The sequence below is a fragment of the Melospiza georgiana genome, chromosome 14 (genome assembly GCF_028018845.1).
Source record: "Melospiza georgiana isolate bMelGeo1 chromosome 14, bMelGeo1.pri, whole genome shotgun sequence".
NCBI lineage: Eukaryota > Metazoa > Chordata > Aves > Passeriformes > Passerellidae > Melospiza > Melospiza georgiana.
Window position 1 is genome coordinate 13,830,087 of NC_080443.1, and position 13,540 is coordinate 13,843,626.

General features: G+C 60.3%; 1 protein-coding gene across 2 annotated transcripts; it reads right to left on the reverse strand.

The window, feature by feature from the left end:
• Positions 1 to 144: 144 nt before the first annotated feature.
• ST3GAL2 (ST3 beta-galactoside alpha-2,3-sialyltransferase 2) lies at positions 145 to 13,067 on the reverse strand. Of its 2 annotated transcripts, none has more exons than XM_058033878.1 (8): positions 12,989 to 13,067; positions 4,924 to 5,192; positions 4,411 to 4,836; positions 4,103 to 4,296; positions 3,691 to 3,870; positions 3,465 to 3,510; positions 3,186 to 3,305; positions 145 to 2,929 (listed from the first exon to the last, which is right to left on the reverse strand). In XM_058033878.1, exons 3-8 carry the CDS (start codon positions 4,741 to 4,743, stop codon positions 2,756 to 2,758), a joined length of 1,047 nt encoding a protein of 348 aa, XP_057889861.1. In that variant the 5' UTR covers positions 4,744 to 4,836; positions 4,924 to 5,192; positions 12,989 to 13,067; the 3' UTR covers positions 145 to 2,755. The 2 variants fall into 2 exon arrangements, with proteins under 2 accessions (XP_057889861.1, XP_057889862.1); XM_058033879.1 differs by lacking the exon at positions 12,989 to 13,067 and adding an exon at positions 5,364 to 5,560.
• Positions 13,068 to 13,540: the final 473 nt, after the last annotated feature.

Below are 13,540 nucleotides of genomic sequence, written 5' to 3' on the forward strand. Positions count from 1 at the left end.
GAGAGGAGGGGAGAGCAGAGCATCTTCATGGCCCAGCAACCCTCTCATTCCCTTTCCCTCCTCTCCTGACCCCACCAATGCCCAGGTTTGGGTGCAGGCAAAGGCACAGTAGACAGAGCTATCAGAAGAAAACCACCAAGTAGATTTGATGCATGATTTTTATTGACTTTAAAAAAACCAGTTGGTTTAAGACAGTTGTGTGCAGAAGTACCCATGTACACAGAGGCTACGGGCCAAGCTGCCTGCCTTGCTGCTAGCCCTAGCTCAGAGCACTGGTCTGTCCCTCTCCCAGTGGGGCAGGAGGTGCTCGGATCAGGTCCTGTGTGATGCAGACAACCTCTGCCAGGTGTGCCAGCCCGGGCACCTCCTCCCTGCCTGCCCTGCCCGTAGCCTGTGCCCACAGCTCCTCTATGTACAGTACAGTGGTGCGCCGGCCGTGCAGCACGCGCCTGCCTGCGGCCGCCCTGCCAGGGAGACACGAGTGCTCGCCAGTCCTAGTGGGACAGCTTAAATAAAAAATAATTATATAATAATAATTAAAACAACGGAGAAAAGGGGAGCAGGGGAAGGAAGTTAGCAAAAAAAAAATACTGTCAGGGCAGCCAGGAGCCACGAGCGCGCCTGACGCTGGGTGCCGGTGCTCTGCTGGAGGGTTTGGTACCTGGGTTTGGTACCCAGCATTGCCAGTCACCCTGTGATTGTCAGGCCTGGCCCTGCTCAGCTGCAACAGGAGCTGGTCCTACCTCATCACACTGGATTTGGCCTTTCTAGACACCAGCGTGGTGGCCTGGATGTGTCCCTCTCTCCCAGCAGCGCTGCCCAGCTCAGCTCCAGCGTGGTGCGAGGAAGGAAGTGGGCACAACTGCCAGGTACAGTGGGCACAACTGCCGGGTACAGTGGGCACAACTGCCAGGTACATCGGCCACGTCCCCGCCGCCAGCACGGGCACAGCCAGGCGCCACCCATGGGAGATGGTCAAGGCACTCATTGTTGCTCGTGGTTTTGTGGTTTTGAATTTTCTTTCCCGTAAAAAGAAAAGCCACAAAACAAAAAATCATCAAAAACCACCCAGGAAGGTGGAGGGCAGGGCTTGCAGCAGCCTGTGTGCTGTGGCTCAGGGCTGCCTGCACCAGGGTGGCTCCACTTCTACAGGCCAAAATCCACCACAAAACTCAGGAGTTTAAATCCCTGTGGACAGAAAAGCTGAATTTCCCCTGCCCAGGGGCTACTGACTTGCCTGCTCCAGGTGACCAACCCACACCCTCGTGTTTCACAATTGAAGAGAAACCTCAAAAAATAAAAGAAAACCCTGAAAAACAACCAAAGCAAAGTGGAGAAACAGGTAAGAGGCTGCTACAGAAAAGCCAGATACAAAAGGGTAAAAAAATCTCCAAGCCCAAAAAACCCTAGAGTGATTGTTCCTCGAATTAACTATTGCAACCAGCAAGGCAGTATGGGCAGAGCTTCCCCAGATGGGCACTGCCCCACAGCCCCTGCTCCACTCTCAGCACTGGCTGTGCAGGCAGAGGGTCCCTCTCTGGGGGACTTTTCCATGGTTGCCTTTTTCTTGAGCTTTTCAGCATCTCCTAAAAAAAAAAAAAACCCACCTGATTGACCGAAAGAAAGTGGTTTTAATGACACCTCTGGGGAGGCAGTTTCCTTCAGCATCTCCCCATCCCATGTCATAGGCTGCCTGTCCAGCCCACGAAGCCTTGGGGACCCTGAGGGCCCCAGCTGTACTAGACTGGTGTAGACCAAGCACCACCCTGACAAAGGGAGCAAAGACTTTGGGATTTCAGCTTCTCACCAGAGCTGTTTAGAGCAACACAAAAGCAAAAGCGCAGTTCACTCACCCTCTAATCTCTGATCTGTTTCTTCCCAGCCTGAAAGCAAAGGAAATCCTGTCTCCTTGACCCTGCTGCATCCCACAACCCCTTGAGCATCCTGCAACTGCTCGCAGAGCTCAGCAAGAGTGACCAGGCTGCTGCTCATGTAAGTTTCTTAGCTGCCTCCTGTACAGTCATTCCTGAAATCTGTCCTACCCTTCCCCAGTCCTCAGGTAGAAGAGTAGGGATGCTGCACCCCAAAGCTGAGATTCGTCTTCATCTCCCTGCACAGCTGTGCCAGCAGTTGCCAGCCTGCAGCAGAGTATCAGCAATGGTTGGCTTCCAGAAGCTTCTGACTGCCCACCATGGATCCGTGAGCTGGGCCCTGCCTCCGTGCCAGGAGCCTTCCCTGGAGGAACGACGGCATCGGGTGCACCAGGTGGGGTAAAAGAAAAACACCAAAATAAAGGAAAAAAGAAGCAGCTGGTTCCACTGGTGAGGCTGCGCAGCCGCCACGGCCCCCTCAGCCCCCTCGGCCTGGACGCGACGCTCGAGGGGCTCCCCAAAGTCACCTGGCTCCGGGGCGGGGGCGTTGTCTTCTTTTAAAAAGAGCAGCATTTGGTTTGACTGTAGAGAGATGCAAGGCGGCCACCCCTGCCGCCTGGTCAGTCACTGATTGTGTTTATAAATTCTTTCTCAGCTGGGTTTCTTAATAATAATAATAATAATTAAAAAAAAGCAAAAAGTCTCCTTTAGCTCTGAACCTGATTGGCTGCTGGAGGCACCAAATGCCACCACGGTGGCTCTGTCAGCAATGCGGAACTGCGCTGCCCATCCGTGCTCCTTGCCTGAGGCCACCAGGGAGTCCCTCACCCTCTGCCTCTGCAGGCAGCAGGACCTGCTGGAGCAGGAAGCCGGAGACTCAGCCCTCAGTTTCCCCGGTAAACCTCAATCTTGCTGGTTTTGGCCAGCATGTCGATGATGTGTGCCTCGAAGTCAGCGTCGTGCACCCCGGTCTTCCGGAACTCCCCGGCGTAGCGGTTGTTCTCCCAGTAGTGGTGCCAGTTCCCCCGGCTGTCAGCACCGAACCCAAAGACGTTCACCTGCCATAGCAAAGGAGGGAGTGAGCCAGAGCCCCCCACCAGGCTGGGACATGCTTGTCTCAGCAACCCCTGCACTGCCGGGGTGATTTTCAAAGGTGCCCATCCTCCTGCACAGCCTTCCCACCCCTCGAGGGTGCCCATCACCGTGGTGTCAGTTTGACCGAAAGAATCCACCTCCTTCCTTAACCCTGCAAGGTTCAGGACCTCAGCAAACTCCCTTCCATGCCAGCCAGGAGCTGAAGGAGCCATCACCCACCTCATCGCAGACATGGAGGGCAAAGAAGAGCACCAGCATGCCAGTGGAGGGGTAGCGCCCGTGGTGTTCCGTCCAGCGGTCGTGGATGTACTTGAAGAAGGCAGGATTGTAGATCTGCACCTGGGAGGACAGGCCAGGATGAGCACAGCAGCCCCAGCCGTGCTCCCTTTGGCACCAGGACCCCGTGAAGGAGCATTGGGAACTCTGGGGAATGATGAGGTGATAGGGGCCATGGCCATACAGCTGCTCCTGGCAGTGACAGGGATGAGCCCCACGTACCTTTTCTTTGTCCACACGCAGAAAAGGCTTCACAGGTGCGTATGTGCTGGGAAAAGAGTGGAGAGGCAGGTGAGCTCTTGGGGGTCCCATGCCCCCAGCTCCAGCCTGAGTTGCCAAGAGAGGCTCTTGAAGGGAGGAACAAATGAATCCCCTTACTCCCAGGGGAGCTGTCCTTGAGCTAGGTGAGCCACCAGCCTGGTGCTGCCAGTGCCCACTGGGTACTTACAACCTGATCTGGCCAGTGGAGAGGGCACTGGCGATCCAGAGCAGGTCCAGGGTTTTGAAGGGCACGAGCACAAAGCTGACATTGGCGGGCAGGTTCTTGGCACTCTCGGGATACATGAAGTGGTGCGTGGTCCGACCACCCACATCACCCTCAAAGCCCACCGTGGGGGCCTGGTTCATCCTGGGGAGAGAGCGGGGAGGATGACACCACTGTCCCAATGCCCCCTGCCTTGCAGATGACACGGGTGATCCCATGAGAACGCTGAATGCTGCCAAGCAGCAGCTTCCCACCCAGGGGAGAGGGCAAGGCTGGACTCCCTCCCACTCCTCCCAGCACCCAGTGCCAGCATTACCCCATGTCCCTGTGCTGCCCGGGTGGGCAGGGCCCTGGCAGCGCTCCCCGGCCCCCTCACCGCATCACGAAGTCGTGCCCGTCGATTTCGGGGCCGTAGCCGGAGCCGCGCAGGTTGCCGGAGTTGCCGACCACGGCGCAGCGGCGGCAGCGGCGTGGGTCACGGGAGCGGTACGGATCCTCGCCCGGCACGATCTGGAAGAGCTTGCTCAGGACCTCGTGGGTGTTGTGGGACTTGAACTGGGGCTGCAGCATCTGCAAGGAGGGAAGGAGGGCAGGGGGCAATCAGCCAGCGCCCTCTCCTTGGTGGAGGAGAAATCTGTGCCCCCGTGCCCGAGCACGCTGTGGCACTCCCATCCCTGCGCTCACCATCCACCACCTCTGGACGTCGGGCGGTAGGTCCATGTTCTCCTTGGTCCACACTGGGGACACGGTGCCGTCATAGCGCCCATCAAACCAGTCAGTGGCTCCGGGCTCCTCGGCCGGGCAGCGGCGGCAGGAGCAGCCCCGGGGGTACGGCCCCCCTTTGCTGAGCCGCTGCATCCCGGCGTAGCCGGGCACCAGCTTCACCCGGTGGATGCCGCCCAGCCCGCCGGGGTCCAGGTAGGCGATGCTGTGGTGGGAGTAGGTGAAGAGGAGGGACATGACGAAGACGAGCAGGAAGGCGGTCGAGAGGAAGCAGAAGCGCAACGAGCACTTCATGGTCGTCGGGTGGCTGAGCCGGGGACGGCGCCCGCTCCGGCACAGGGCGCGGGCATAGGGCGCGGGAGGGCGTCAGCCGGCCAGCGGGGCTCCCTGCAGGAACGAGCGCTGTAACTGCCTGGGTGGCGGTGCGGGGAGGGGGTGCAGAGCTTCCCAGGACCCACCGCACCGGGCTCCTACCTGCTGGGCTGCAGCTTTCCATCCGCCTCGTCCGGCCGCGGCGAGGGCCCCCGGTGGCTCCGCGTGCCGGGCAGGGAGCATCTGCTGCGGGCTCCGGCACAGCTCGGCGCGCCGGCCTCAGCCGCGGCACCGCGCCCCGGCGGCTCCTCCGGGTCCCGGCCCCGGCTGGCGCTCGGCTGCCACGGTGCTCATCATGCCCGGGTTTAGCTGATCCGCTGGCACGCTGCCCTCAGCCGCTGGCTCGGGAACGCGGCCACCACCACACCGGCCTGGAGCGGGGAGAAGGGGACGGCGCGTCAAGGGGTGGCGACACAGACAGCAGAGAGGGGCTGCGCCGAGCAGGCGGAGGGTGCTGGGACCGAGGACTTTATTCCCCACTGAACGCCCCAAAACGCCTCCCAGCCCGTCCCAGGCACAGGGCTGCAGGGTACGAGCCATACCCGAAGGGGACAAGCCGGCGCAGGGAGCTGAGACGCCGGCATCGCTATCCTCGCCTGGGGAACTCGCAGCAGCTCCCGGACTGTGCCCTCCCTGTCCCTGCCAGACAAAGGCTCAGCCATGAACTCGCCTCCGGAGCCGAACAAGCGGCTCCTTTCTGTAGGCTAAATTCTCCTTCTCCATCACGCCATAAGCAGCCCCTCCAAAACCCTCCTCGCCGGCTGCCGCCGCCGCCGAGACAGCCGGGAAAGAACCGGGAAAGAAGCGGGGAGCAGCCGGGGAGCGGCCGCTCCGCAGCCTGACGGGCACCCCGGGCACGGACGCCGGCACTGTCCCTGTCCCCCCCGGGTGGCAGCGTCCCTTGGGGAAGGTCACTCGCTCGCTCGCTCGTGATCCCGGCGGGTAAAAATAGACGTGGCAGAGGTGGTGGCGCCTGCGCCCGGGGAGGGCGGGAGGAGCGGCCAAGCCCCCCGAGCAGGGGGTGGGCAAAGCCAGACAGCGCTCCTTGGCCAAGTAAAAAAAAAAAAAGGCTGAAATCCCCTTTTAACCCAGTCACTGAGCTGGAGAAGGGTCCAGAATCCCAAGGGTTTGGAGACATGACCTCCCCTCCGGGCCTTTTTGGGGAGGGGGTGACCCCGCTCCGAGGCGAAACCCTGCAGAGGCATCACCTGCGCGGCTCAGCCCTGGCCCCAATTAAGCCAGTGCCGGGGCCGGCAGCGGTAATTAGGAGCTGGCAGGCACCACGATGCTTCTTCCCTAGGAAAAAGCATCTCCTGGAAAACGCTGGCTTGCTTTCCAGGAATAGACTGCTAAGCCCCCAAAAACCTCCTTGCTGGGATGGGAGGAGAACATGGACCCCAAAGGCTCCCCTAGCCCATTGCACTGCCAGGCACGGACACCTCCTGCCCAAACCAACAACCCCCTGTCAAATATTTATTCAAGTGGGGACAACTTTAAAGGAAAGAGCCAAAAACAGAAAGCACATTCCGGTTCAGGTGTTTTCCTGGGCTCTGGCAGGGAATTTTAACAGGCAAACACGGCACACGCATGGCCAGCAGTGACTGCAATCACTTCCTTGGGCTGCTGCCAGCGGAGAAAGCAGGGTGGGTGTTAAACAGAGGGGTTTTGCATTTAGGGAGTTTGGAATAAAGCCAGTAAAAAGCTATAACACCCCCCGCCCCCCCAGATGCAAAACGCTGGAAAGATTCGTAGGTAAAAGGCAATTTTGGGGCTTTCTTCAGCTATAATATGGCAGGGCCACCAAGCAGGATGGGCTGGTCCCCCTCCCCTGCTCCCGCTGCTTACCATCCCACGGGGCTTTTTAAAGGCTAAAGGAAATGAGCTATCACGTGCTTGTGTTATTTTTGTTCCTGGTGAAAGGGGGAAAATCCCTTTCCGGCTCCCCAGCCCAGCCGGGTCCTGCCTGATGCATCCCAGCCCTGACACCATCTGGAGCACAGTTCGTGCGGCCCCCATCCTGGGGCCTCCTGGAGCTGCCCCCGACCGCAGAGGGGGAGGGAAACCCCCTCCAGCCCGGCTCATGTGCGGTAAAAGAAGCCTGAAATCCCAGCGGCTGGTTTGAGTCATCATTTTCCTAGCAGGAGCTGGCAGCTATTTCCATCTGCACTGGTCCTTACAGCCCCCAGCAGGGACAGGGCACCCACACACACAAACACACCCCAGCAATATCCATGCCCTCCCTGCCCAATCCTATCCAAGCTGCCTCCACAAACAAAACCCCACTTGCAGGAGCTTTTTGCACCAGATTTGGATGTTTCCTTCTTAAACTAATAAGGGATTTCAGGATTTCTTCTGTGGTGAGCATGCTTGGCAACTCACCGATGCCACTAAATACCCTTCCATTCCCAATTTCATCCCCAGGATCCTAAATTGCCTCCTGAGGACCATGTACTCATCAAACACAAGTTTCTTTTTGATTGCAGGAGATAATGAAGCGAGGCTATTAAAAGGTCCTGGCAAATTGCTCTGCTGCTTTTACAGGTGGATGGCTTTTTCCAATCATATAATCTTTCATTTCAGGATGAATGCTGGAGCGATGTGACCGACAGCCCCAGGGCCTGGAGGATGCCTGCCCCTTCCCTGTCAGACTAACCACCATTGATACATCCCCACTCGGCATCTTCAGGTCTTGTTGGCTTTGTTTGATCATTTCTAAGATATCCTGGGGTTGTTGGCATGAATTTCTATGCCAGTAAATGGCAGAGTGGGCAAAGGAGGGAGCCGTCACTGGGAGATGGGATGTCACAGTGTTTGGGGCAGGGAGAGAAGGGCAGTGGAGGAGCAGTGGCAGCACTGGCTGCACTGGCTGCTCCTCTTCCCAGGGGTGAATGGTCTGAAAATTCTCCCAGGAGTCTTTGGGAAATGCCATCCTGTGTGACCAGGGGCTACTCATCCCATGGTCCCTGTGCAGAGACATCACTTCTGCCACCACCAAAGCACTGACTGTGTGCTAGAGCAGTGCATGGCTCTTGCAAGTGGAGGAGGGGGAAGCACACAGGGCCCTTTGGACTGGACTGGCATCTCTGCCATGGGTGGAAAACCTGAGAATTAGGGTTGGGGTTTTTTGGCATCTGAGTTCAGTCTTCTCCACCTCCTTCAATGCCAGACAGAAACAGCGAGCGGTGACCTGTCCTTGTTTCAGGCACAACTCCAGTGAGCAGGATTACTACAAAAAGTCATGAAACCATTCCAATTTCTTTCTGCCCATGGCCCAGGCAGTGCCAGAGGTTGCAGCCCCCAGGCAGAGTGTGAGGAGCTGTTTCCCCCCGTGGGGCCGTCAGCTCCTGTTAGCCGGGAACAGCGCGGGAAGCGCCGGGGGCGGCGCGGGCAGCGACCACAGCCTGTCCCTCTGCATCACTGGGCTTCCACAGCCACAGCAAGGCTTGGCAAGGAAAGTGCAGTTAATTAAGGAGGTCCTTTCCTGCTTCACCCATCTAGAGGGATTATATTTTCCCCTTGAGTTTTTTTTCCTCCCTGGAAGCTGGATGGGAGAGGGAGCAGGGAGCAGACCTGGTGCTGGCACGAGGACGTTTCTCCCTGCCATGGGGTGATGCCATGAAGAACTGATGGCTGGCACCAGACAAGCATCAGGTATTAAGAGAAGCCAATTTCATGCATTAAGCCATCACCACATCCCAACAGCAAGGAGGACCTGGTAAGTAATTCTTCATCATTTTAATTAATCATACTCCTATCAGCCAGCTCAATCAGCTAATGGAGCCAAGTTAATTTGGTTTCCCATGTTTTAAACCCAACTCGCACCCCTGGCTGCCAGGGGCAGCAATTCCAGCCTCTCCTTGTGTCTGGCCTCCAGAGGGGTTATTTCAGGCTCATCCCTCAGCTCTGGGATAGGGCCAGGAAAAAGTGTGGAGGCCAAATCTCCAGCACAGAGCTGGGAGGGACCAAGCCATTCTGAGGCCATTTCCTATGGGATTTAGGGACACAGGGGAGTGCCAGAAGTGGGAAAACAGAATTGAATGCTCCCACCCTTGCTGGTAGATGGGCCTGCAGGGACTGGTCCAGCATCATCTCAAACCCCTTGGCTCAACCACAGTGTGACCCTCAGGGAACTGCAGCAGCCTGAGCACCCTGGGCTGCTCAGTGGGACAATGCTGGGTGGGCACTCTGCCCCCAAAACTCACACTGGCAGAAGCTGCCAAGGCAGATGCCCATCCCTGCACCTCACACTCCCATTGGGACTACCCAGCCTGTGTGGCTGATATCCCTGAGCATTCTCCAGGGCCATTTCCCCCACCCTCTGCCAGCCATTCTGAGTCTCCCCAGGGGAAACAAGGGACCCTGCACTCCAGGCATGTTGATAAGCCCAAGGCCATGCTCACAGCACGGCCTTGTTATGCTCAGCTCCCTGTGCCAGGAGCAGCAGCTCCCTCCTTGAGGCAGGACAGGCAGGGAAGGGAGTGGAAATCTCCCCCCTGATCCTGAATGCTTGTGGAACTGAGAGGCAGAGACAGCCCAGCTGCTCTGCACCTCAAGCACCCCCCCAGAACCCCCAGTTTGCACCAACTCAAGTACCAGCAGCTCAGTACCACACAGCTGGGTACCACTGAACCCCGGGCCAAGCACCACCACACCAGGTGCCACCAAGCTGAGTCCCACTGAGCAGCCAGGTTTGGCCAACCAGCCCAGAACAGAGGAGGCAGAGCCTGGGGCTTGCCACCCGCCACTGCCTGCTCCTCTCTCCCATCTTTGCCCCAGCTCCCTGTGCAAAGCCATCTGCTCCCATGGGGAGCCAGCTCCCCACTGCTGGCCACATTTCCCCCTCACCCTCCCACAGCTGCAGCCTGGGGCCAGCAGGGTCTGTCTGTCCCCTTCCTGCCTGCCACAGCAGGGCTGCACCCCACAGACACCCCTGAAGCAGCCTCCCTGCAGCCTCAGCTGCCTGTGAGGATGAGGCCGCACCGCAAGCGGCCACCACACCCCCGGAGGGGCAGGGCCCCGCTCTCCTGTCACCACCAGCATCCGGAGCTGCCAGAGCACCCTGAGCCTCCCCCCGCTAGGGAGGAACCACTTCCCCTCCTCACTGCTGCCGTTTTTACCAGCCTGGACCCATTAGGTTCATGCCTGATGCCTCACCAGGAAAGTATGTGCAGGAGAGCAGGACAGGCGGATGCTGCAGCAGGAGGCTGTAGCCCTGTGCCCGGGCAAGGCGAGCTGGGACACGGGGCCCTGCACCCTCTGCCTTCCTCCCTGGGTCTCACCGGCGCCGAGGATCGGAGATGGTGGAAAACCAAAGGTTCTCCTTTGGCTTTTGAGGGTTGGTTGATGGGTGCTGTACCCACAGCCGCCCTCTCTCCCCTGGGGAACGACCCAGGCTGAGAGCTGCAACCTCGGCACACGCTGCGGGTGGCCCATAAAACCACCCTGGTTTGATCTGCCTGCAGGCAGCACTGAGAGGACATTGAACTCGTTAGGGAAATTGCACCTATGAGATTTCATCGCAAGGAAGTTACGAAAGGCTCCCCAGGCCGGAGGGCAACAATCCCAGCACAGCCCAGTTACAGCCAAGAACTCCCATTAAATGTAAAATTAGAGCAGTTCCACTGGCGAGAGCCCCTGACTTCTCTCCACAAACTGGGGCTCTGCTCAGACACCTGGGGAGAAGGGGGAGCATTTGCAGCTTCCTAATTAGCCCAGTTACTGCTGCAGATCAAAAGTCCTTTGCTGGGGACACGGTTGCACCCGGAGCAAAGTGACTGCAGCTTGTTCTGGTTTCCCAAGAGCAACTGTTGAGGGTGTTATTGTAGAGCTCAAACACTGAACGATCCATCCCGTAAGGAAAAAAAAACTATACATCACACACACACACACATACATATTATATATAATTTTTTATACACATTCACCACTCATCCATGTGCAGTTTCAGGGGTATCTTTGGGAACTTTGCCTTGCAGCTGAGACCCAAATCACCTGCACTTTCCAAAAAAAAGCTTTTGGAAGATGCCAGTGGCAAAGAGCGACATGAAGCCAAGAGATAGCCCGCAGCCCAGGGCAGAGCCCAGCAGGGCAGGGAGAGGAGGTCCCAGCCTCTCCCATCGCGTCCCAGCCCCGCGGGGTCAGGCGGGCTCTGATAAATCCTGGCTCATGAAGAAGCACTGAAGCCGGCCAAGCCACTGGAGAGCAATTAGCAGCTTGCAATCGTGCAAAAATGAAATGCAACGGGAAGAGATTAAAGCCATCGAGCTGCCGGGACCTCGGCGTGCCAAAGCGGGCGGCGTCCGGCGTGCCGAGAGCCCGCAGCAAAACCACCGAGCCCATCGGAGCCGCTCCCCAATAAGCGGCAGTTCGGGGCTTGTCTGGGCACGCAAAGCCGAGCGTTCCCGCAGCCTGCGGCAGCCGGGGCTCTCCGTGCCCGCTCTCCCCGCCTGCCTCCGGCGCCGGCGAGGCGTGGGCGGCGAGCGGAGCGCGCCCCGCCGTTCGCAAGGACCGCCATGAGCTCCGCGCTGGAGGGGGAAGCGCTTTGGACGGGCAGATGCCGCACACAGCCAGCCGGCAGCGGGGCCGCTGTCGCTGCCAGATGGGGACAGACGGACGGACGGACAGACGGGCAGACAGACGGGCACGCGCGCCCGGGGGGATGGCGGCGGGCAAGGCGCCCCCCAGCCCAACCCTCCCCTCCCCGCTGAGGCCGCGGCTTCTGCTCCTGACAGAAGGGGAAGAAAAGGGAAGAAAGGGAAAAGCAAACCCAAAGCGCTGAGGAACTTCCCGTTGGCGCTCACCGCCTTGGCCACGGTGCGGCTGCTCAGGGAGAGCCTTTCCTGGCAAAAAGGAGAGGCTTTTCCTAGGCAAAACTGCCTTCCCAGCTCAGAGCCCACGCGTCTTCCTGGAGGGAGGCTCAGCAAGTTTTTGGGGTTTGCTGTGATTTGGTCTCCCCCAGCCACGTTTTGTGATTGTTGGCAGCAGGCGGGGACGTGGCCCTTCCTCCAGCCTGAGCCTGCACGCTGTCCAAGTGCCATCCTCCCCCCAATAATTTCCTGCTGGCATGGGAAGCCCTCACTCTAGGGAAATATTTGGGAGCTTTGGAATAAGTGCTCAGACTCTGCAGCTGGAGCCTGAGCAAGCCTTGCCTTCCCCCTGCGCCAGCAGCGCTGAAGCCCCCGGAATATGTGGGGACCCCTTGAATCGCCAGGCCCTGGAATACGGGCTCCGGTGTGGATCCCCCTCTGGCAGCCGTGCTTCAGCCAGGGAAACACCCTGAAACAATGGGACAGCACACCGATGAGATCTCACAGCAGTGCCCGCCTCAGCGGCCCCACACACACAAAGAAGCAGGCAAAGGACATCCCCTGCTCAGTGACACAGTTTTCTACCCTGTCCCCAGGGACGTTCCGGCTGTTTGCGAAATCCTGGCTGCCACTACCCAGGCAATGGATGCCGTGTGTCACGCAGCCATGTGTCACACCGCTGCCGAGGGACCGTGCACACCGGCACTGCTGGGGACTGGGGCCACTCGCTGCCCGCCCTCCCACCCCGGTCCCCCGGCTCTGTCCCCAAGATCCCAGGGCACACGGCTGGAGAGGAGCAGCTCCACCAGCCCCGAGAGCCCTGCTAGGGCCAGCATCCTGCCCGGGGCGAGCACATCCTGCCCGGGCAGCGCCCTGGGGCTGCTCCCCGAGCTGCACACCGCGGCTGGGGCCAGCACACCTCGCCGGCACCGCACCGCAGGGCCCGGGCCAGCATTCCGGACCGGCGGAACCTCCCGGGTCCGAACCCAATGCACCCCGGATTGCTGGATGCTCCCGGCAGCCAGCACCCAGCGCCGGGAGCAGCACCCAGGACCTTGCACCCGGATAGGGGACAGCACATCCTGCCAGGGCTGCTCAGCACCCACTGCTCCCCGGGGGATACTCCCAGCCCCGAGACCTGCACCCAGCCCCGGGACCAGCAACCGGGACCGCCACAGCGGGCACGAACCCGACGCACCCCGTGTGGGGGCTGCCCGAGGCCAGCTCCCAGCCCCGGACCAGCCCGCAGCAGCGGGGCAGCTCCCGGGCGGGTTCCCCGCCGCCTCCGCGGGACCGGCATCCCGAGCCGAGCCGGGCCGTGCCCGCATCCCCCGCCCGGGGCCCGCTCTCCGCCGCCGTACCTGGCTCAGCTCCGGCATGGCCCCGCCGCCGGGCTCACCCGGGCCCCGCCGCCACCGCCCTCCGCGCCGTGCGGAGCCGTGCCGCGCCGTGCCGCGCGGGGCGGGGGGGAAGGGGGGGACGGCCGGGCCCGGCAGGCTGGGAGATGTAGTCCTGGGCCGCCCGGCGGGGCTTGTGGGACTTGTAGGAGGCGAGCGGGGCCGCCTGCGCCCCCTCTCCCACCGGCATCTCAGGAATCCACCCCGGTGCCCAGCCCGGGACTCACCCCGGCACATCGGCACCCCCCAGCCCGGTGCCCAGCATGGGAATCCCCGGTACTCAGCCACCGGCATTCACCCCGGTACCCACCCGGCGCATCGGCAGCCCCCTGAACACCCCCGGTACCCAATGCTATACCCAGCTCGGTACCCATCCCAGAACCCACCCGGGGCACCAGCACCTCCGGACATCGGCACCCCGGTACCTATCCCCGTTATCCATCCCGGGAGCCACCCGGCGCGCCGGCATCTGCCGCTACCCACCCCAGGACGCACCCAGGGCGTCGACACCTCCCG